This window comes from Struthio camelus, chromosome Z (assembly GCF_040807025.1).
Source record: "Struthio camelus isolate bStrCam1 chromosome Z, bStrCam1.hap1, whole genome shotgun sequence".
Taxonomy (NCBI): domain Eukaryota; kingdom Metazoa; phylum Chordata; class Aves; order Struthioniformes; family Struthionidae; genus Struthio; species Struthio camelus.
In genome coordinates, this window is record NC_090982.1 from 1,211,651 (window position 1) to 1,235,994 (window position 24,344).

General features: G+C 42.7%; 1 protein-coding gene and 1 long non-coding RNA gene across 7 annotated transcripts in view; one reads left to right on the plus strand and one right to left on the minus strand.

The window, feature by feature from the left end:
- Nucleotides 1-21,356, plus strand: part of CPLX1 (complexin 1) — a 133,755-nt gene extending 112,399 nt beyond the window's left edge. For both annotated transcript variants that reach the window (XM_068926770.1, XM_068926769.1), the window contains exon 4: nucleotides 16,948-21,356. In XM_068926770.1, the coding sequence (XP_068782871.1) occupies nucleotides 16,948-17,145 (198 nt within the window). In that variant the 3' untranslated portion in view covers nucleotides 17,146-21,356. The remainder of the gene's footprint in view (nucleotides 1-16,947) is intronic.
- On the minus strand, nucleotides 3,730-23,925 carry LOC104151900 (uncharacterized). Of its 5 annotated transcripts, none has more exons than XR_011137651.1 (3): nucleotides 23,805-23,925; nucleotides 21,860-23,723; nucleotides 3,730-4,114 (listed from the first exon to the last, which is right to left on the minus strand). It is a non-coding gene; the product is annotated as an uncharacterized lncRNA (long non-coding RNA). The 5 variants fall into 5 exon arrangements; XR_011137650.1 differs by lacking the exon at nucleotides 3,730-4,114 and having other exon boundaries at nucleotides 19,395-22,438; nucleotides 22,563-23,723; XR_011137652.1 differs by lacking the exon at nucleotides 3,730-4,114 and having other exon boundaries at nucleotides 19,395-22,463; nucleotides 22,563-23,723.
- Between the last annotated feature and the right edge of the window lie 419 nt (nucleotides 23,926-24,344).

Consider the following 24,344-nt stretch of genomic DNA (forward strand, 5'->3'; position numbering starts at 1 on the left):
GAACCAAGGATTTTCCCAGGCATCCACTGATTCTTCCCTTTGTAATAATCTATTAATTTGCCTGCTACACACCAAACATTCTGCCATGAACATGTTTGTGACTAATTCATTTACCTTCAGTAATGCAGTGGTGTCATCCCTGAGTACCCCTTTTACACCCTGGGTTGTCAGCTGGCCCTCTGGAGTCTTGATATTCTTACTTCTGATGTTTAGGAATAATTCAGGACTACTTTTGGTTCTTTTAGCTAAATATTGTCTTTTTGGCTTGCCTAACAATTAAGCTTCACAGTTTATGATCTATTGTCTTTGTTTAGAGAGAAGTTCATCTTTTTCGTCTCCCTCAAATCTGCTATGTAATCACCACCTAAAACGCTCCTAGGCATCTCAGCTTACACTGACAATTCCAGCTAGCAATTCAGCGCATGATCAAGAGTCTGGAATGTATTATAGGATAAACAAGTAATTCTGTAAGAACTCTGCAGCATGGATGCAGACTACTGAGGACAGAGGTGACAGCACTCCATACAGTCAAGAGAGGAAACAGATACTTACTGCTCACTGTTTTTATTAACACACACTTGGGGCATTGAATGAAGCTAACAGGTGACAGAGGCAAAAAAGTTAAAAGGAGAGTTTCTCCACACAGTTAGTTGTAAACTATAGAAATCCCTCTTGCCAGCTGATTTGGATACTGGAAGTTTTCAGGGTCAAGAAGTTTCATGCAAGAAATAATTTCATGCAAGAACAATTTCATGAAAGTGAATTCTATGAGAAGCTATTATGTAGAAAGGCACAACATTTGGATCAAACAAGTTGCAAGCTGCTGAACGCTGTAGGAGTCCTAGGAGAAGTATCACAGATGCTTACTGTTTTCTTAAACTCCTGTTTCGGCACCTTTGCCTTGAGCCATAAAGGTCTTATGATACGTAAGCTCTAACAATAGGTCTTTACAGGATCTCTTTCAACATTACTGTCATTAGAAGAGCATGATTGAATACAACTGTCCTGTAAAGTTGGGGTGCAACAGGGTAAAGGAACTTGCTCAGGAGTACACTTTCAATCACATGTCACAATATCACTTCCAGAATACTTTCTATGTTTGTTCTTGTTCTGCAACGGTGTGCTCTGTTCCCTGCCGCTTTTGCTTGGCAGTAGCACATTCCTGCATCCTCAAGAGCACACGTTAATGTGTTACAAAATGCCAAGGACAGTCTCAAGTTCATAACAGGAAGAGTAAGCACGTGCACAGAGAAACGAATATAACCTGCTGGAAACAGGAATGGCACTTGGAAAACATGTTTTAAAAATCTACTGTTAGTTGCCTTCTAGAGATCTTCCAAGAGTTCGGACGCAGACAGCTCAAGTAGTTTATCTGCTGAGAGCTGAACTTGAAATGAATCAGCCACTTGGGGATCAGCTCCTGAAATCTGGCTGGCTTTGACCTTCATTCTGCCAAAGTGCTTATGATCAACGAGGCAATCCTGAGACTAGTGTGCCCCTGAAAGCACAGACCTAGTAACACAGGATGATAATCATTTCTTAGTCTCATGAGCAGTAAATGAGTTTCCTATACCCTTGGAGAGGACAGGCAGGTGGTTTCATTTGCTGCTTGTCTGTATCTTTTCCATGCTTTGCAATGGGATGCAAATCTGCCCCCTCATCCTGCAGCAAACTACTCCTCGTCCACAGCAATAGCTGTACTGGATTCTTGTTGAAACGCATTCCCAGACCCACACTGGACAGACCAGGGCTTTTAAAAGAAGATGCTATAATGCATGAGACTATGAAAAGAAAGAAAAAGAGCTTTTCATACATGGTAATCAGAGGCTATGCAAAGCAAATAGTTGTATCTAGTTTAAATTAATGCAGCATCGTGGTGTGTTAATTTTCCCTGGCTGGTACTTGAAAGGAAAGCTTTCATTTAGCAGAAAAAAATTCACGGGAGGCAGAAGGGAAAAGTATCTTACAGTTCATGCCCCGATCTTGTAATGTATATACATAGGTGTACATAATAGATTGTGCACACACAGACACAGATCTATCTTAGGTATTTATAAATAAATAAATATATAGATATATATGTATATGTGTGTGTGTGTGTGCCTGTGTATGTGTATCAGATCGCTACCTGTGACATAAACTCTTCTAAACATATAGAAATATATGCATTTGTGCATTTCCAAGGTCACTGTTACCAGCTTCTGTGCAATTTTTCATGTAAAAAGAATAAGATGATCACATTGGAAATGAAAGAGTCACATCCCACATGTGACTAGGAACGCTTACTCTGCAGCACTGGATAGAGCTTCTGTTCTCCTGGGAATCATCTGCAGCTTGGCCCCATCTTGGTGACCACAAGGCAGAACTAAATTTTCACGGAGGTCCACACGCGATTGAAGTCTTAATTGTCAGTGTGGAATATGTAACTCTCCTTAGCTATTATCCTGTCTCAGCTGCTTTGAAAAATAGAAATGACCCAGATTTTCCTGGATTGGAGCCCCAAGTCAGGTTCTAGGAGAGAGATTTTCCAAAGGATCTAGGAGACTTAGTACAATAAGCAATGTAGTCATGAGTCAGTGTGGTGATTTCAGTCAGTCCTCCAGGTGCCTCAAATCAATATTTTGGAGTCTTTGATCCTATGCTATTTTTCATGAGTCAGATATTCTCTGCTCACTCTGGAGATTTCGTCTCTGATTACAAGATGGACATTTTGCTATTCAGCAGAATTTAATTCTCCCCACTCCGAAAACTTTCTAAACCTCATCCACTCTTACTGAGCCTGACCTTTATGCAGTAGGGCATTGTTTTTAATGTGGATGCCCACACAAGAGGTAGCAAATTAGCATACTTGCAAGCAAAGGGAAAAAATAATACTGCTGAATTTTCTGAAAATTCACAACATATGTACTAGATACCTCTGCCTGTTTTTCTGATACAGTTTTACTTCCCAGAGGGGTGTGTTTTTATTCACAAATTGCAGATTGCACCAGCTGAACGTGGTGGGAAAGAAGCATTTTGACTGAGATAACCTAACATAGTCCAGTCAGCGTATCAGTGAGCAGAATGACTGATTCCCTTGACTATGGAGTCAGTATCCCCACTGGATCAAGCCCAGATGTGTTTCCCAGCTGCCCTTTTTAAGCATCTCAGCCTGGTGCAGCCTCCATTCAGACCAATGGAAAGATTTCCTTTGGCTTGGGTTTGCTACAGATTCACAACATCCTCTGCAACTGTCAACCAAATGGGGCTCTGTTAATGAGGGTTCACTAGCAATACTACTGTCGTTCAAGGCCCATTTTCTATGTCAAAGGACCTGCATGATTTTAATAATATATTTAGTTTCTGCCATGGGAGACTGACTGGCACTCAGTGAAAGTCAGAGGAGACTCCCTGAGTATCTCGGTGGGCCCTGTGGTTTCTTTACTGAGCTGAAAAGCGTAACCAGTCAGCTGACTTCCAAAGATTGAAGCTAAGCATGTGAGTATGCACCTCAGAGAAAGGAGGCCTGTATTTCTGTAATTAGTGATGTCTATATGCAGAACCATGGTTTGTGATCTAATAGCCTGAAACATTTTTTTTTAAATAAACATATCAAAGAGAAGCTTTTTTTTTAATTATTATTATTTATAGTTACACAAACTACAAGCAAGGGAGAGGTGTGGCACTGCTTCCATTCAAGGCAAAGTAGCAAGGCTTGTTGACTACAGTGATGTTAGATAAGCCCACGAGAGCTGTGCTATGGTATAGTCAGTCTTTGTCTTCCATTGTCTCTGTTGTGATGCAGCATAAAAGCAACTTTCATTTCTATTGATTTGGACTGCTCCTGGGTGCTGGGGTTAAGGGGCATTTCCTTAGGGATGTGTTGCAATCCCTCAGCTGATTAGGATGGAAAAGAGGTGCTTAGGCAAGATATTTCATTGAGGGAGAAGTGGCCATCACATCCCCCAGCATCACCTTCTAATCTGAATAACCAGAAGAAGATGCAGATGAGAGGCAGCCGATAGCTTTGAAGCCACAACGGGATCTGCACTGTTCGTATGATGCAAGCTGAAAACTGCAGGCCTCTGTGTGTCTACCATGACTGGGCCTCGAGATGTGAGCGCAGCCACGTCCCCTGACAGAGAGAGGAGAAGATAATGAAGACAAGGATGGAAGACTTGACCCAGGGTAGGGATGGAAGACCTGACCCAGGTCTTCATCCTGACCCATAGGGTTGCTTGCTTCCCTCTGGTAAGAGAAGGGAAGAAAGAAACATGCAGCCACAGCATACTTGTGGGGAGATGATGCCCTTGAAGGAGACAAGGGACACTAGAGACAGAAAACATGTCTACAGATAACCCCTGCTCCCAGGAAAGCTGCCTGAAAACCTCCCATGGCCCCTAAGGGAATAGCCTGGGAAGATCTGCTCCAGGAGAGAGGACTGAAGAAGAAACTGCTCATGTCTCCTTAGCTCTGTTAACAGAACCCCTTTGCTTCTCAGGTGGCCTCTTTCCAGGGTTTAATGGCCTATATCTCCCTCTCCCCCTCCCTCTGTCATGCTGCTCCTGTGTTGCCCACACCCGACTGAATGACGCAATCCAGGACTGCAGTTACCAGATTCTTCCTTTTTTTTTTCTGTTATTAATTAATGCTCTTCTCTCAGTACTACCTGGATAAGTTTTGCTTCCCACATTACCTGAGGCTATCCACAGGGCCCATTTTGGATAGGGCTGTGCGAGTAAGGAGGGGCCTTTGCTGGAAAAGTACCCCTCAGCCCTAGAAGTAGATGTATGACTCTCTATATCTATATCTAATCTACACATTCGTGTCATCTGCAAATACAGTCTTTATGCCAAGCAACCATCCGCTGACTGCTATGCTTTAATAAACTGCACATTGCTAAGTGGTCAGCCTGGTCTGTATCCTGACCTCTACCCGTTATTACCTCAGTTTGCCAATTCAGTCTTGGGGTGATTGGAGAAAACAGCAATAAGCTGCTGTAGGAAGAACTATGAGCAGAAAGGGCCATTTCTATGCTCCCAGCCTTAGCATTTCTTCAAGATGGCCAATGTGACTCTGGACATGCCAACTGCTAGAGAGGTGGAGTTGCGGACGCTAATTGCCAGCTTCGGGTATGCCAAATAATGGAAATAATCTGTAGCACTGGGCAAGAAGCTGAGACAGGCATGGTTTAGAGAGGACCAATTTTCTGGAGATGCTACTAGACCTGCAGTTATATCTGATGAAGTCTAATACTCTCCCAGGAGACCCAGTTCAGAGCAACTGTGACAAACAGGACCATCTTTACCTCCAATACTGGCTATCACAGTAGACTTAATCATCCGGGAGTGATCGCAGTACAGGAAAAATAGCCTTAGAAAGAACATTCCAATTCACCTGGTGTAAATACAGGCAGAAACTGTCTGCACTGTTTTCCTAGCAAGCTGGGAAAGCAGGCATTCAACAACACAAACCTGTCATCTTTCGACAGTGTACTGCATCCTGATAGAAGACCTTTGTCATTATAATTCAAGGGTAACCTGCCAAGCTTTGTCATCTGTGTTTCTGCTTTGGACTTGCAAACCAGCCTTTTTTTTTGAGGGCTTTCTGCACAGTTGTGAATTCAACCTGTGAGTTTTGGTCTTTCAACCCCTGCAGAACATTGAAACAATATCACAAGTTTTCATAGTGTCATTGATTAACCCTGCTTCTTTCTACTGCCCAATAAAATATGAAATAGAAATCTCCTGGCTGAGGTAATTCCTGCCTCAAGTCCATACCTATCATGACAGTTCTAGTAGATCTTTCAGTGAAGCAGAATTAGCAATTACTTGGTCAATGGACTGCAAAAGCAGTGAGAGAACCCAGCTGTGCTGATTCAGTTCCTGCACAGTCTTCAATATTCCCCAAATTTTTTAAACTCTCTGAAGTAGGTTCTGATGGCTGTGCCTGCTCATTCAGTCAATCTTTGCTGTAGCCAACAAAGCAGCAAATCGTGAAGGGTCTTTCAGTGTGGAGTGTCTCAGCTAAGTTGAACTCTTTCGTGGGGTGGACAAGAAATTGTCTTCCTGTTTTGTGAATTGTTAAAAATTTTTCAGCCTCAAATATGATAAAAACCTCAAAAATCATAACACGCAATCATACAATTTGTGTATGAGGATATTGTGAGAGATAGCATCAAAAGACCTACTGAAGTCAAGGTAGACAACATCCACGGCTCTTTCTTCCCTCATCCACCAAGCCAGTCAGCCCATCATAGAAACCTATCAGCTTCGTTAAGCATGATTTGTGCTTCATAAATCCATTCTGACTACTCCCAATAACTTTCGTTTCCTTCATGTGGCTGGAAATAGTATCTAGGATTAGTTGTTGGATCACCTTCCCAGGGATCAAGGTGAGACTAAGCACCTTGGGAAACCTGTAGTTTCCCAGATTGTTCTCTTGCCCTTTTTGAACTTAGGAGAGATGTTTGCTTTTTTCTAGTCCTCAAGAACCTCTCCCGGTCACCATGACCTTTCCAAGATAATCAAGAGTGATTATCTTTCAGTTAGGGCCTTGCAAGGACATCAGCCAGTTCCCTCAGTGCTTTTGGGTGCATCCTGTTAGGGCCCACGGACTGTTGCGTGTGCAGTTTGTTGAAGTGTTCCCTGACTTAATTCTCCTCCACCGAGGGTGAGTCTTCCTTGCTCCAGACTTCCCCTCTGGTCTTAGGGTCCTGGGATTCCTGAGGGCCAGTCTTACCACCAATAAAGCTTGAGGTGAAGAAGTGCCCCTGGCTTTTGTGTGTCCTTTGTCACCAGGGCCCCTGACTCATTTAGTGGTGGGCCCACATTTTCCCTAGCCTTCCTTTTGCTGCTGACACACTTGTAGAAGCCCTTCATCTTGCCCTTCTCGTCCCTCGCCAGATTCAACTCCAGGTGGACTTTTGCTCTCCTAACCACTCCCCTGCATGCTTAAACTGTGTCTCTGTGTTCCTCCTGGATCACCTATCCCTGCTTCCACCTCTTGTACGTTTCCTTTTTATATCTGAATTTAGTCAGGAGCTCCTTATTCGTCCCCGCAGGCTTCCTGCCACCTTTACTTAATCTCCTGCTCACTGGGATGGACCGTTCTTCAGCTTGGAGGTGATCCTGGAATACCAAACAAACTTCTCGGACCCCTCTTTCCTCCAGGGCTCTATCCCATGAGATTCTTCCAAGCACCTCTCTGAGCAGGCCAAAGTCTACTCTCCTAAAGTCCAGGGTTGGGATCCTGCTTTTTGCCTTACTCCTTCTTTATGGGATCCTGACCTCCACCAGCTCATGGTGGCTGCAGCTAAGGCTGCCCCTGAATTCTACATCTTCAGTGAGTTTCCAATGAGTTTCTTGTTTGTAATTGTGAGGTTCAGCAGAGTGCCGCTTCTCAGCATCTATTTGATCAGCTATATTAGGAAGTTGTTGTCAGTGCACTCCAGTACCATCCTGGATTGCTTGTGCCTTGCTGTGTTGTCTCTCCAGCAGATATCAGAGTTGTTAAAGTCCCCCATGAGGACCAGGCCTTGTGAACATAAGGCTTCTTCCAGTTATCTTTAGAAAGCCTTATCTTCCTCAACAGGCAGGCTAAAGCAGATAACCCTACAGCATCATTCATACTGGTCTGCCTGCCAGTCCTGACCCATCACCTCTCAGCTGGCCCCATGCAGCGCTCCATGCATTACGGCCGGTCTCTGACATAAAGGACATCTCTCCCTCCTTGCCTTGCCAGTTGGTCCTTCATAAAAAGCCTATATCTATCTATGACAACACTCCTGTCGTGTGAGCTGTCCCACCATGTCTCTGTGGTCCCAGTGAGTCTGCAACCCTGTAAATGCACACAGCCTTCTAATTCCTTCTTTGTGTTCCCCACACTGCATGCATTAGTGTCAGAGACTTCAGAGAGGCACCATGGCATGGTGGTTTCCCAGAAAGGGTATGAGAACTTTGCCCATAATGTGGTCCTAGACACTTCTTTATTTAGGAACATGTACTTGGGACGATGCCACTTCAGCCCTGTTTTGTTAATTAAGAGGTCCCTTCTGCTCACATCACCCCAGACCCTTTGCTTGCCAATGCTGTCAGCCACTTTCTTACTTGATCATTGATCTCTCTCTCCCTCTCCTGTCATTTGTAATTTACAGGTCTCCTTACCAGGTTTCCCAGCCTATTGGCAAAGATACGTTTGCTCTACTTTATTAGGCAGGTGCCATCTCTTCCAAGCAGTCATTGGGCCCTCAGATGTCCAAGTCATTGTCCATCCTTATGGGCATAGAAACTGAAACCCTGTTGGCCAACACCGACTCTGCAGCCAATTGTTGACCTGCAGGATCTGTTCAGTCCTTCTCAAGCCCTCCCCACTCACCAACTGGATTGAGGAGACAGCACCTGGGACCCCAGACCCTTGATCACTGGCCCCAGAGCCACATAGTCATGCTTGATACTTTGCAGGTCTCCCCTGGCAGCAATGTTGGTGCCCATGTGGAAGAGCAGCAGGAGGTGTCCAAGGGTGGGACAAGTCTTGACAACCTCTCCATAGCATTCACACCTCCCTAGAGAGAAGGGTAGGTTAGCTGACAAGAAGTCTCCAATTACAAACAGGCCCTGCTTCCTCTGGGTGCTCCTGCGTGGCTGGCACAGATGATCCATTTGGCAGCACTTCTAGCTCCTCATCAGCTATGAGAGCAGTGAAGTAAATGTAAAAAAAGAGTAAATGTAGAAGTAAATGCATATGTAGAAAGCAAAACTAAATGGAAAAAATTAAATGAATGAAATTGAGTATACATGAGGAGATGCAGAAGTGTTTGGCATGGCTCAACCTAGCAACTGTTGCAGTTCAGTTTTACATGGGGGAGGCATAGGAAGTAAAGGGGTTTCTATAAGATCTGCTGTTATGATAGGTGCATGACACAACTGGGATCTTATGTCCATCAAAGTATATGCACGTGCAGCATACCATTTCCCAAAAGGAACATGCTGGTCACCTTACGGAATAAGTATTTTGAATGTTAGCTTCTGCTTTGCCTGAGCTGCAGATTATAATTTAGGTACGATATCGAAACGAACTGCTGAGAGTCAAGTTTTCTGAAATCATCATAAGAGAAAAGTGCTGATAATTGTCTCATAAAGAGTGTTGAGATTCCCTGAGATAATCAAATTTCTATTTTACTCATTTTAATTCGGTATAGTTGGGATTTTTGCCCCGACATGTTGACAAAGTTTGTTTTAATCTCATGACACTGTATCTAACACTAGGTAAATCAAACAGCATGGCAGCATCTCAATGTGAAGCAAGTTTATGCAGAAAACAAACAAGTATAAAACATCATGCTTGATACTTAGCCATTTGAGAAAATCACAGAATATCACTTTAATCGGAAGAGACTACCCAAAGCCTGTAAGTAATTTTGTAGGTGAAGCAAAAGAGATGATTGTTTTCCACTCTCTAGAAGAGCTTGGAATCCTCCTTAGAGTGCTTGTTCAATTTTGTCAGAAGTAAGGCCATTTTTTGTTGTTGTTATTGATTGATTGTTTTTTTCTTTTTTTTTAATAATTTTTTTCACCGTTCTCCAAACTCTCACAGTTACCAAGCTAAATGTCAATGCTAAACCTTAGCCATTGCTTTTAATTTGCTTCAGTCCCACGCGTGGTTGTGGCAGAAAGTTCCGTGCCGTCATAATGGGATAATCTTAGCTGGAGTGACATTCCCTTTGGTAGTGCAGGGGAAAAATAGCTTAGTACATACAACAAATGAAGCACAACAGGAGAGATGAAAGGGAAATCTTTCTGCAGTGCCTGTATATCTTCAGTTTTCCAAATGTATTTTAAAAAGGCATTCCAGAAAAGAATTAGGTTAGATATGAGGGAAAATATTCTAATTGTAAAGGGTAGTTATGCTCCAGAGTAGATGAGAATTCTTCACCAGTGAAGGTCTGTGTGAACAGGGCTCATTCAGGTTAAGTTGACTCTTGAGGTGGACGGGCAGGCCAACTGCCCTCTCAGTGCCTTATCTAATCATATGTTTTCATGATTAGCTGAAGGTTTTTTTTTTTGGTGGGTTGGAAGGTGAATGGAATTTGATAGGGCTGAGTAAGAAAAGACTATGTCTCCCTCAACTGGTATATGAAGATACAAGATAAGGAAGGAACAAGCATTGTAATCTCTTAAGTGGCTCTTAAAAAGCTCAACTAATTAATAAAATAGTGAAGGGGTGCTTTTTGAGTGAAAGAGGAGCAATATTACCAGTAGTCTGTGGTGAAGACAACCAGTCCTGAAAAGTTCCCAGCACTGCAGACAGTGCACAGCTGTATTATATAGTTTCTGCAGGCAGTCCTCTAGGTATCACCCAGGCACAACAGAGGAGCTTGGCTGACAGCTGCTACCAACCATGACTGGTCCACCAAGCATGTGCTATTCCACTAGAGAATTCCTGCTATCACCCCTGCCTGGGTTTATCTTAGCAAAGTATTAAAACATTCACTTCCATCCCACTGCCTACCAGAGGCCCTACATACATACTCTAAGTCAGCTGAACATTGTATTAGTCAGAGATATGAGCATGGAAAGTTGGCCAAGGAAGTGTGGTTCCTCCTCTGCACCAAAAACTGAAGCATAAATTTGTTTGCCTTCCTTATATTCTGAGCAGCTGATCCTGTAAGTGTACCTATAGTTTATATAGATTGTAACATATGATAATTCAAGCATAGCAACAGCAGATAGATTTCTGTCAGTTATGTTTGTTTAAGTTTGGCAGTATGTGATATGATATGCTGATGATACAAAGCTGGGAGGAGTGGCTTATACATCCGAGCGCTGTGCTGCCATTTGGAGTGACCTCTCTCTCAAGCTGGAGAGATGGGCAGAGAGGAACCTCGTGATGTTCAACAGAGGCAAGTGCAGGGTCTCAGGAGGAATGAGAGGTGTCCATGCGCCAGGACAGGCCAGGCTTACCTGCTGGAAAGTAGCTCTGCAGAAAAGGACCTGGGAGTCGTGGTGGACAACAAGTTGACGAGGAGCCAACAACGTGTTCCTGTGGCCAAGAAGGCCAAGGGTATCCTGGGGTGCATTAGGCAGAGTGCTCTGTGCAGGTGGAGGGAGGTGGTCCTCCCCCTTTCCTCAGCCCTGGGGAGGCCTCACCTGGAGTACTGTGTCCAGTTCTGGGCTCCCCAGGAGAAGAGAGACATGGCACTACTGGAGACAGTCTGGCAAAGGGCCACTAAGATGACTAAGGGCCTGGAGCATCTGTCATATGAGGAAAGCTGAGAGAGCTGGGGCTGCTCAGTCTGGAGAAGAGAAGACTGAGGGGGGATCTTATTGATGTAGTTTATTCCTACCTCTCTGAAGGGAGGGTGTCAAAAGGATGGGATCAGAGTCTTTTCGGTGATGCTCGGTGACAGGGCTAGAGGCAACAGACACAAACTGAAACACAAGAAGCTCCTTCTGAACATGAGGAATACCTTTTTTACTGTGAGGGTGACTGAGCACTGGAACAGGTTGTCCAGAGAGGCTGTGCAGTCTCCATCCTTGGAGATGTTTAAAAGCCATCTGGACACAGTCTTGAGCAAAGTGCTGTAGGTGACCCTGGTTGAGTAGGGGGTGGGGGGAGGGGGGGGTTGGACCAGGTGATCTTGGGAGGTACCTTCTAACATCAACTGTACTGTGATTCTGTGATTATATTTTAACTATGGTAATTGGCATTGAGCAACTATAAATAATTTGGCAGCATATAGTCATGGTAAATATTAGTAGCCAAATTTTATGGCTATGATAAGCACCCTCAGATCCTGAGCTCTGCCAGCCCATTAAGTTCAGCAAGATCTCTCTCTTGGCCCTCTGAGTCCTCACTCAAGGGTGGAAGTCCCACCTAGTGTGTCAATGTGTCAAAGATAACTGGTCACTTTGTCCTTCATTCCTAGAGACTCAGTTCCGGGAGTGACCCAGAGATAACTGATCACTTCTTCAGCTCTCTCAGCTGTGATGTTATTGCATTATCCATCCTATGTCCTAGCTATTTGACAGACAGATGTTTTCATGTTCAGCAAGCAATGGTTAGCTTGCATTTGTCTTGTCATAAGCAATGGTAAGTATAGTTGCGATGGGATGCCGTTTCAGCTGTAGGCCGACTTTGTCACAACACTCCCTTTTTTCCCTGACACCCTTACTGCCATTAGAGTTAGATTTAAATATCCTCTTACGCCAGGTCAGGCAGTGTATGTCAGCATCCTTCTGCTTTATGCACCTGCACCTGCTTCTTATGGAAATCAGGAAGAATTAAAAAAGGAAAGCGATGGGAAGGAAGTCAATGGGAGCCTTATTAGTCACGTATTTTCCTGACATAGAGTCAGTGAATGCTGGTGCAGCAAGCACCTTGGTGTCTTTTGCATACTCTTTCCACCTGATGACTGAGGAGTCCAGGCCACCTTGGGCCTTCTGTGGGCAAGTGAACATTTGGGGGAGTGTATCCCTGGTTAGTATCAAGTATTAAACAGCTTCTTGGTTCCCTCAGTGGAGGAAGAGAGGAGTACACCTACGGAGCAAGTCCTTTTCCCTGGGTAGGTCCCTGAGGCAGAGCAGATGAATCAGCTCTTCTCTCCACTGGCTAAAGGCGAGCCTCCTATTCTAGGTTTCGAACTCTTTGAGAGATGAAGAGGACTCCTACACTTAGGCAGGATGTTAGAAGGTCATTTCTAATCTTCAAAGGAGAAAAGAGCTGGGCTATCCTCATTGATAGAAGTAGAAGGTTTAAACAACTTATGTGAATTCAGGGTGCAACTTGTTCGATCCTGAGTAAACTACATGGTGAGGGTGCTTGACAGCTTGAAGATGTAGTCTATTCCTACCAGACCCATTCTAATCCATCTGTAAATGACAAAGTAGGTTGGAAATTAGGAATAACCCGGTAGGAGAGAATCATTTGCCACAGCCAGAGACTTTCCGTACAAGCTGTAACACAAAGACTTGAATAACATGAAAATACATAATGTGTTTGGATGAAATTATGTAACAATTGGCAATAAACATACTTCCACAAGTAGAGCAATAGCTATCAGTAGGTTACGTGCTGTATGTTTCTTTATTGTCACATATTCCACAACTGATGTGTTGAAATGTGTGTGTGGTGTGCATGTATTCATTAAATTACAGAGGTGGGTAGTACAATTTACATAGCTCTTCCAGAGACTTAGAAAAGAATATATCCTCTTCAGGCAAATACAGTGATCTGCTCATCAATATTTCATTGGCACATGACTCAGTGCAACACAATTCTCATGCAACTAATAGAGCAATGACATGAGGTGGTTCACATACTTAAAATGCTTCATTTTCTTCTTGGATTATGCCCACAATTCTACATCATTAACTATATGATGTAGAATTATATGTAGATTATAAGGATGACATGATAATGTAGATTATATGATGACATAATTAGCCAACATTTTGGGACTATGAGAAAACATGCGTACAAAATTATTATAATCCCTCACGTCTTTTGGAGGTACTGCAGTATTTTCTCATCCTCAGGAAAACCAGAGCACCAAAACAATTCATTTTTGGGGTTACTTATATATTTTTTAAAAAGTTATGTGTTCATTTCGGCTAAGATATTTCATTTGAAGACTCTCACATGCTTTTTCTAATTTGTCCTGTTTCATTCTAGGACTTTCCTTCCTATAATTAGATTTTTATGAAAAAATTTCAAACCTGAAAAGTGTCATTTTATTCACCTACTAATCATCATGTTTCATTTTGATCAATGAAAAGCATTAAAATATCCTGCGAAGTTTAAAATGATAATACTGCTTAAACAAAAGTGATCCTTTCTCATAAATGATAATACTGAATAACCAAAAGTGATCCTTTCTCATAAAAAAATGCTTTTGATGAAATGCCATCTTTCTCCAAAAGAAGAGTATTTCTGTCCAAATCGAATTCCTGTCTGGGTGTTATGTGTGATAGATGGCCAATGGCTTGTTTCTTCTTGTTGCGGTGTTACTGCCAGCAAGAACCGTACTGTCTCTCCCTGATTGAACAATCCGGTCCCATGCTGTTGTCATTTGCCTACATATGGTGGGCTCACCTATGTCTCCGTTTTTTTGATGTCTTAGCTGAAACCTCACCTGCAAATTTCTGGCTGGAGGAATGGCAGATGGAATTAAATTATCTGATGCTTTTGGAGAAAGGTGTGAGCCAGAACAAGTGAAGAGCTACCAAAGAATTTAATTTCACAGGCCGTGCCAAAAGAAATGCTTAACCCTTTCCACAAACAGGATCAGGAAAGAGGGGCAGGGGAGGCAGATCTTGCCCTGAACCAAGACGAAAGAATTTCAGAACTTGGCATTTGCGCCAGTAAGTTGGTACCATAGGATCTGTTTTTTCTTAATGTCCTTTTAAAGTGAAAAAAGTGGCAGGCTCATTCCAGCGTGTCCATTGCCCCATACTGCAGCTGTCCCATCAGATTGGCCGTACCCTATAAGAACTAAGGTCTATCTAGCTCAGTGTCCTCACCCTGAGCGCAGTCAGCAGTGACTTCCTAAAGAGAGGCTACAGGAACAGGCAGATGAGTGCAGCGCTCGTTCCTTCCTGTAATCATTAAGCTGCTGTGCTCTCTCCCAGCACACAGCAGCACTTGAGCAGTTTGTCTTCCTTCCGCAGTTTCCTGCAGCCTCTCTGTTTGTCTGGCAAGGCAGAGTCAAGCCTGCAGATGATAAACTGCAGTGGGAAAAACCTAGAGACTTTTGCCTGTGACTTCAGAGGGAGAGTGAGTGGTGGGCCAGCCCCCCAGACACTCTCCAGTCTTGCTGTGCACGTCGTTTTGCCTTCAATGCTGGCTGGTCCCGTCGTTAGAGCTTCTCTTCAGTTTTCAGCCCTGAGACTGCAAGTCACTCAAACGCTTCCTTTGCCTCAGATCTGAACTGAGACATCATTTGTCTTAAGTATCTTTCCCATGAAATCAGTCATGAGCAGCATCCACTGGGCATAAAAATCACAAGACAAATGTCTTTAATGACTGTTTTGGCTTAGAAGAAATGACTTTAGAGAACTGGGGTTTTTTTGTAGTTACTGGTCTCATCCTTGCAAGCTATCATCCTAAATCTGAATGATAATGGAGAAAGGAAGCAAAAATATGTTCTTTGCTTAGAAGAAATGTTTAGGAGCTTTTTGCCAATCCCAAGAGCCCTTTGAAACCAGAAAGTTGTGACAAAGCGGCAAGGCATTTTTTTTGGCTTTCCTGGTAAACAATTTGGGCTTTTCATAATGGAAGAAATAAAAAAAAATTAAATCATAAAAGAACATCTAGTATAGCGAGAGTACAGAGAGTACTAAGAGTACTAGTATAGCACTAGTATAGTGCTATTCAAATATGAGAAAATATGTAGGGCTTTGCACCAGCACAATCCTTTGATCTTTTCTGAAACCATATGTAATTTTCTTTTCAAAATGCTTATTCCTGCAAAGTGTTTTGCTGGCCTTTACAGCCTTTCAGATTAGTTAATTCATGGTTCCGATGCACTGAGAGCAATCTTAATTCAATTTGGTACTTTAATTAAAGTGAAGGAACAAATAAAGTAACGGCTCTTACAGAGCAATGATTTCAAAGTTGATTGACATGTCCTACTGTAGCAAATCTGAGTGCCTTTCATTTTCATCCCAAAGGTCTTTCCGGTGCCCACTGCCTCGCTAACGTAGCTGAAGTGAAGTGATTATAAATAATAAAGGAGTAGTTTACAGGTATTCTTGTTGCTGTAGCGTTGTATGTGACAGATTGACTTTTAGCATGTATAACGACAGCCTCTAAAATATCTGTGCACGAACTTCTGGAAATAGCAGCAACAATGAGAATTACTGAAATGTATGCAGGCTGAGGACTGAGTGGGTTGGTAGTGCAGAAATTTTGCTTGGTGATGCCTTGAAACTAGAAGCAGGAAAGAAAGTCCTGGTCGCTGTGGGAGCTGGGATATTGTAGCACTTCTCCCCTAGGTCAGATTCACTCAGGTAAAACTTCACTTCTCTATTCAGTCTAATGTTCTGAATATATAACCATAAAATGAGATTCTGGCTAATCATATAAACTCTTAGTTGCAAGTCTTCAGTTCTCAGTGGGAGTAGCAAATCTCAGCTATCCATTCTACTTGCAGGCTTAAGGATGTTTCTCTTCAGATAGAATGAGTCAGCTTTCCCCCCAGAAGTACAGAATTTGATGTGCAAATAGAGATAGAGTTTCTCATGAAGATTTGTTTTTACTGAGAGGTCTTTCTGTCCCATTTATACCAAAAGAGCAGGGAAGAAGATGTATAAAACATTTCCTATATGTGAAAGTCTAAAACTGTGTCATTTTCACTGCAGTCTGTCAATTTGTCTGTCCTGTCCTGTTTCCTTGCTTTCATTACTGCTTAGTTTTTTCCTGAAATTTTGCCACATCCGTGACCCTTCACTATAAATTGCTATAGATGCGATTTCAAAATCGTTGCTGATGATGGACTTCAATGTCAAATTTCTTAGCAGAACAAAGGAGGATCGGTAGTAGTAAAATGCAACTCCCCAAATTTATTAGCACAGAGCATGTAGTGCCTGTGCTAGGCAGATGCCTATATTGTCCCAAATTCTCTCTTTTGGCTGTTCCTGAGTGATCTGAGTACCAGACCATCTTGTCTTGTGCGAGTTGCTAGCCCACTGGGCTGTACTCAGGGGGAGCTTTTATGGGATTGTTAATTTTGATCTCTGTGTATAAGAGCAAAAGCAGGCTTTTAACAATAGTGTGCATAGTGCAGGATGTGAGGGAACACAGGTTTGCTTGTCAGGGCTGGAACGATGCTCTGCTTGGAGAGTTCGGGATTGCTTAGCAGTGCGGGTTGCCTTGCCGTGCAAGGTTTTCCCTTGCCTGCTGTAAATACCTGTGTGCAATGGCTGGTGTCGCCTGCCATCCTGACGGACGCTATGCTCTCTCTTCCTGCAGTATGGGATAAAGAAGAAGGAAGAAAGGGAAGCAGAGGCCCAGGCTGCACTGGAAGCTAATGCTGAAGGGAGTCTGACTCGCCCGAAGAAGGCAATCCCTCCTGGCTGCGGCGAGGAGGAAGAGGAAGAGGAAGAGAGCATTCTGGACACGGTCATCAAATACCTACCGGGGCCCCTGCAGGATATGTTCAAGAAGTAATCACTGCAGATTGTCAGACTGGCACAAACAGTACCGCAACGAATTTCTCGTTTGCCCAATGGGGATATACAACCTTGCCATTCATCACACAGCCCTCCCCATCTCTGCCCTCTGCTGCTCACTAGGACGTCCCTCTGCTTCCCATGCCCCTCCAGTCGCCTGTCTCCCTTTCCTGCACCCCAAGACTCATCCAGTACCTTTTTTGTAAATAGTCACATCCAGTAGATGCCTCTGAATGGATGTAAGGATTATAAAGCTGCAGACTACACAACTTTTATTATAAGCCATAGTACTATGTATGTTAAATAAGCAACTGTACATTAAGCAGAAAAAAGGAACAGCCTCACATGTGTTTCCATCCAAAGCAGGAAGGAGTGTTCACTAAGTGTGAACAGTGGCCTCTTTAATTTTCCTTAGTTATCTTTTTTTATTATTAATATGGATAATAATCATTAGTTATTGTTATTAAAGTTCTTGTTGATTGGGTCACCCTAATCATTTGCTGTTGAGCATATCTCCCCTTAGAAGAGATGTCTCAGTTCTCCCATGGAAACAGAGCTTTTTAATTTTAATTTTAATTCCATCATCAGCATAACTAAGAGATCATTTGGGAAATAAACCATGTGTGACTTCAGTCTCTGACATCACTGAGATGTGAAAGAGCTGAGCTGTCTACCCTCAGTTGCTGGTAGAAGTTAAATGCCTCAGAATCTAAGCAAGAGTCAAGTTGCTTTGGGAATTAGCCATACCTTAACTTGAAAGAGCAGATTTGAGTCTAACGGGTGCCATCCTGAGAGCTGGAGCCACGCGAGGTGTGTAGTGCTCTGACAGAGCACTTCCCCATTCCTTCGAAGCCAACAGCCCAGCAGCCCTCTGGCATGGCTGGCTGCTCTGAGTAGCCAACCTTCCTCTTTCTGCCCAATGCCATATTCAGCAATGCCATTCCTGGCGGTGCTTGCGGGAGAGACATCTGGGCTCCTGCATACTGTTACTGCTGCATCCTGCTCCTCTGTGCCCCTGCAGTGCATGGGCGTAACAGATGCGCTGAACGTGGCCCCGGAGATGGAGAACTCCCGAGTTCACCTCTGCTTTCTCATGCTAAATTCCTCTGGTGCCTTGGGGAAGTTAGTTATTTTTCTGTCCCAGTTTCTCCAGCTGTAAAATATAGGTGTTAATCTATATCTACTATAAAAAGGATAATGTGAAGGTGAATTACATACTGCTTCTACAGTGCCGTACAGGAGCTAATTAGTATTATAAGGGTGTGTGGCACCCCTCGATGCTAGCAAGCTGGGAAGAAATCTCTCTCTCTGACCATTATCTTTGAAGCCTTTCCCAGACACAGGTTCAGCGGGTTTCCCTGTACAGATCTTGCTGGTATTGAGGAACTGTACAAGAAAAGTCAAATTACCCTGGAGCTGTTGACTAGCTAGTGCACACACAAACGCACAGACATACTCGTTCTTATGCATAGGCAGACTTATTTTGGACACAGCCCCTCATCATCAAGTATCTGACCTGTCATCTGAAGAGCTGATTTTGGAGCCTTTGCACTCTCTACTTCTCTACACTAGCTGGTGTGGGAGCATTACACCCTCTTGATCTCCCAGTCCTGTAAGAGAATAATAGTTTGCCTGGAAGATCTGGCATTGCCTGTCCCTATCATGGGAGCAATAAAGTTTCCTAAGTAGACGGGACAGATCTGGAAGCAAATATACACTTTCCATTGACAGTAGAAAGGAAAGCAACCACAAATGCTTAATCATATACCTGAAATTTTACTTCAGTGGAACTTGTTTGATGTACTTGCTCAGTTAAATTGAAGTTTGGCAGGTATCTAAGTACTTTCTTGAATTAGAAATTTAAAAAGATGCCTACCATCTTTTCGGGTAAGACGCAGCAATCTGCACCATATTTAAGGCAGTGAGCTTGTGAATTCTGTGCCTCTTATCAGCATCTCCCATAGTAGGGAAAAATTTTGATAAAAGAGAAGAAATATATATTATCCTCTTCCACGCAGTTCTTATTCAGGTATGCTAGTCCTTGCTGGTTCCCAATTGGCTTCAACCATCAGTTTCCATGAATCCAACGCAGAGGCTGAGGGAGCTGTACAACCTCCTGCAACTCAGTGCCAGCTGATAAGCATTCAACTTATTTCAGTTTGGACTGACAAACAAGATACGTCCAATTCATGTGCAAGCTGTCAAGGGCTTCCCAGGGGAAAAAGCAGGCATGTTTTACTTTTTCAGTTTCTGTTAATGGTTTTTGGTTTTTTGTTTCCTCCCTGCCACACTTTCATTTAAAGCAAGGTGAATGTCTCCCCCTAAGACTTTTATAACCCAGAGCACTCTTTACCTCTGTATCAATGCTTGGGGATATCACAGCAATGTTAAGCAAATTATCATTTTCTAGGGAGAGTGTCCTGTTCCCCCCGTGCAAATTCAGCAGCCATGAATCTGAGCCCATTTGAAGCAGACCTCAAAGAACCAAAAAAATCTCTTTCTGCCAGGTAAGAGGCAGCAGCTCTTTTTGATGCTCTGCCAGGTAGGGAACTAATCCAATACCCACTGTAAGCTAAAAGGCAGATGGCCTAGCCTTTCGCTCCTGCCGCTCACTGGTGGTGAAGTCTCCTAGCCCAGATAACAGTGGCACAACAGCTCAGACATCTCCTGAAATGCTCCGGTTTCAGTCTCCTTTATCGTCCCATGAGTAAGCAAGATCAGCAGAAAAGTATTCCTGCTAGAAGGAACATATCCATCTGTATTTCTGTCTTGCCTTGCCCTGGAGAACTCTACAAGCAAGTAAGCAAAGGTGCCTGCAGAGTCTGCAGAGCATGAGGCCGTTCTGCTTGTCTTTGGCCTGTCTCTGTCCCTCGCTTTTCTCCCTTCCCTTGCCATGACCACAGACTCGTTGTCCAGCTAAACACCATTCCAGAGAGCTCAGGGCGGGCATATGGGAGCTGATGGCTTCCTTTTCAATTTTCCTTTTTTTTTTTTTTTTAATGAAGAAACTTGGCAGAAGATGCACTGCACGCCCTGAGCACGTGTTGCTTGTTTTTCCTCCTCTACCCTTTGGCATCTCGCTTGGGGTCTAGGCCTGTCTCCAGGTTATTCTTCATGCCTCAAGTGCCTCAGCCACTTTTTAGGTGGCTGACAAGGCACACTGCCCTCCCTTCTCTGCCCAGCACCTTCATCACAGATGTGGACCTTCCAACACCAAGCACCCAGACACAGGTCACAGCACTTGCACAAGACCAAAGAGGAGCCTGGTTCTTTGTTTGGATTCTGACCATCTCTTTGTCTTTCCATACCATTGTTTTAGTTGTAGCCCCAGTTTGTTCAATCTCAGGTAATGACATCTTCTATGTTGTTGTTGTTGTTGTTATTGTTGTTACTATTATTATTGTTATTATTATTATTATTATTAATGCAGAAGGGTGGGTGGCTAGACACTGCAGCCATTTTCCTCCACAGCTCCAGGACCTCTCCAGTTAGGAAAAGAAAATAGAAAGCCCTCCAACTTTTGGAGGGCAAATAATTTAGTTTGACATTGACCTTTGTGAACTTACATCTATCTTTAGAGAAAGCCATATGAAATCAGACTGCAATATTAATTATGAATGCTACTCAGTGTTAAAAATAAATAAAACAAGTGACTAGACCATGTGCTAAATCACTCTCATGTTCCTCCATCTATGTTTCTATCACCATGTGTTGGCTTAGATCCTTCCCAGCCACTCTCCTTTGTCAAAAAAAACGCATACCAATGCTACTGAATACATCTCTTTGACAAGCTTACTGTGCTAGCAAAGGCGTTGTTAGAAATCAGCTCTTGTGACCTCAAGGTAATGTCTTATGTATCTGAAACTTGTCTATATCTGTTTGAATATATGTTATCAAGATACTGTTTCTTCGTGTGCTGAGTTAGTAAAATGTTTCAGTAACTGTCTCTAAAAAATTGCTTGTTTTCTCTCTTTCTCTTACACACACAGAGCAAAACTCAACCTAGCAATGCATTTTCTAATAGAAATGCTCCCCAGCTTTCTTTAAGATGCATGCAGTACCCTCCAAGCAGCCAGATGATTTAAAGTGGAGACTTTGTGAATGTAAAATTTACTTGTAATTTGCCTGCTGCTTTTTCCTGCATGAAGTAGGTAAATGATATGATGTTCTTAAAATGGAGTCACAGCCAAAATAAAGTGATTTCATACATTTTTTGCCATGCTTTCCTGTGAAATTCCTACCAGGCTACACTAGGAAATGAAAGTAATGTTGTTGGTTTACAAATATGATGGTGACAGAACTGAGGAGAGACATGGACATTATTTGGATAGATATGCTCATTTTTTTCACTTGTCGAAAATACTGATGTAAATATCACACCTACAGGTGATTATCATAAATTTTAAATATGGTTTTATTATTATGAATTAGTTTTCCTTGGGGAGAACAACATCCCTTTAAACAAAACTCAGGCCAGCATGATTTATACATGGTTTAGTGAGAGTACGTTTGAATCTTAAACGAAAAAGATGAAAAACGTTGTGTGCTGTGCCATCAAATATATCTGTGGATCTTGTGAGATAAACAAAACTCATGGCAGAGGTCAGTTGCACAGACTAGGGCTACTTTTACATGCTTAGAGACAGCTTAGAAGTCGACAAGTTCAGCATAAAAGCATTGCATTGGTTATAAAAAGAAAGAAACAAACATACCTCCTGTGTATGAAACACTGATGCTCTTTCCGCTAGGAAAACTCTGCAAGGGGGGGTAGACTGTTCTTGGGAATAAAGCTTCAGCTTTATTATTAAAAAGATAGATACAAGTTGATAATTGCAATGGCTGTGTTGGCGCCACATACCTTTTTCCTTTTTAAAAGTACAATTTGTCAGGTAACATATTCTCCAGAGAGGAATAAAACAAAAAGAAATTAGCAGGTACATCTTGACCAGTTCTAGCAAAGAAGTGCTTCATTTATGGAGATTCCCTTAATGATCCATTTCTCTCAGACACCAGTCCTAGGACACAACGATCAGCCTTCCTGCAAGCTCCCAGCCCTCATTGACAGCAGTAGGGGCACAAGCAACACGCTTGGATCAGATGTCCAGTTTCTAAATGGAAAAAGTTGGGTGTAATGACTTCCACTGTTAATTGGTGGTCCTGAGTAATTCCATCTCAGTTTCCTTTCTGAAGTACCATGGCGGATCCGGGCCTCATAAAGTTCTTTTGAACATGGGACTCGAATGAGGGCTTCTGTACGAAGCTAAGACAGTGCCGTTCTGTGTGTTGGCATCCTAGGAGATATATGGCCTCGGTAGCCTGGATTACAAAAATCTTAACAAAGGTTTTTAAATTCTCCCTCTCGAACTGTCCCCTCCCTCCCTTTTTCACAAAAAAAAAAAAAAAGGTTACACTTACATTGTGATATTCCTTGTTGAAGGCAGCTCTGCTGCATCTTGTCTCCAGTGATTTTACAGATGGTTTGAGATACGTGCTGAAAGTGCAACTAAAAAAGATAAATGGCTGGAACATGTGATCTCAAACAACTATTCTTTCTTCAGCCTTCAGCATTTAGAAGGAAGCTCTTTGTAGATTCCTGCTAGAATTGGAGGTGGCAACATTTCTTTCATCTGAGATTTTCTTTCCTCCAAGATTCTATTTTTCCATTAGAGGGTCAGATCTAGCAGTGCATTTGGGAAGCTCAAGTCAATAACTGAGGCTGCAGAGGATTTTCGAGTGACAAAGGGCTTCTATAAAACTTAGGTGTTGAAATGCTGGACTAGGAGTCATTTTGATCGCAGTAGGCAACCACTGCCTGACTAGAAACGTACTTTGGTTTTATGAAGTTTGTAATCACAAATATTTTAAAATTTACACAAAATGGAACATCATGTTTGCAATTTGTCAGCTACTGGTCTAAGAAGAAGCCAAGCCCAAGCGAAGGCCAGGCTTCTTGGGAAGGGAGAATATATACTGACATAGAATAAAGGCAATAAGCTTTCATTATATTCTGTTTCAGCTTTCACTTGATGACTGCTGAAAATAACCAGAGTACGTGTACAATCACTTCAAATTTTATTATCTAAGCCATCATTCTGAGGCTCAAACCTGACCAAAATAGCACTCTTCACTAATCCAGTTTCATCGCCTGATAATCTGTGCATTTTCCACGTGCAGGGACCAAATATCTAAAATAGCTGGCTTTTAAATTATCGAAAGTGGAGAATTTTTTCCAGGTCTTCATAACGCATCAACAGCTGAATAGATGGTTGTCAGATATCCCTTCCTTAGCCACAAAGAATCCTTTTTTTTTTTTGTGAAGACCAGTCATGGCAAATCACAGACCTTCGGACGCAGGAGTGTACAAATAAATAAATGAATATTATCTGTCTCTGTGAAAAATATCTTGTAGCTGGAAATCATATGGGAGACCTAAGGATTAAAATGACCGCTTCAATTTTTTTCTAAGCCGTATTTGAAAATACTCTAGCATATCTATTCCTGCTTGTGGACAGTCAGGTTACAGATTGAAAGTCCTTCTTATTTGGATGATTAAATAGACAGCCGGGCTTCAGAGTGCTAAAGAGAGAGGAGAAATAAAGCATGCAGAGATTTTTCATGTAATTTTAGAGTATATCATTAGGAAGATTTAGCACCTACCTAAAACAAGACCCTTGAAATCCAGTGGGACTGCAGCCATGCTCAGTGTGGAAAACAGCCAGACGAGCTTAATAGGATACGACAAAAAGAGGAAAAATGAAAGGTCTATTGTTCAGTTAAAATCACGGGCTGGCAGATGGCAATTGCCCACGTTGGATTTTTTTTTAGGTCAGCTCACCACAGCTCTATGCTATATTCGGGGGGGTGGGGGGGAAATCAGAACAAAATATTCTAGTGGAAATTTCCTAGGTAAGCTATATGAGTTTTCCTATTCATTGAGGTTAGGAGAGAGAGCTCTGCAAGGACATCACAGTCATGCACAGGAATGGGCTGTAGAGAGAGAGACATCCCTATGGAGAGTATGACGAGATAATAATGCCCAGTTATTGAACGGAAAGAAGCTAGAAATACAGAGCTTTGGGCTTTGTTTTCCCCCAGCTGTAAAATAAGGATAAAGATACTAACCCCTCTTTCAGCTCTCCCTATGAGAAACACTACAAGATTATGCATGTCACTTACATAAACAGACTTCTCTGAGGA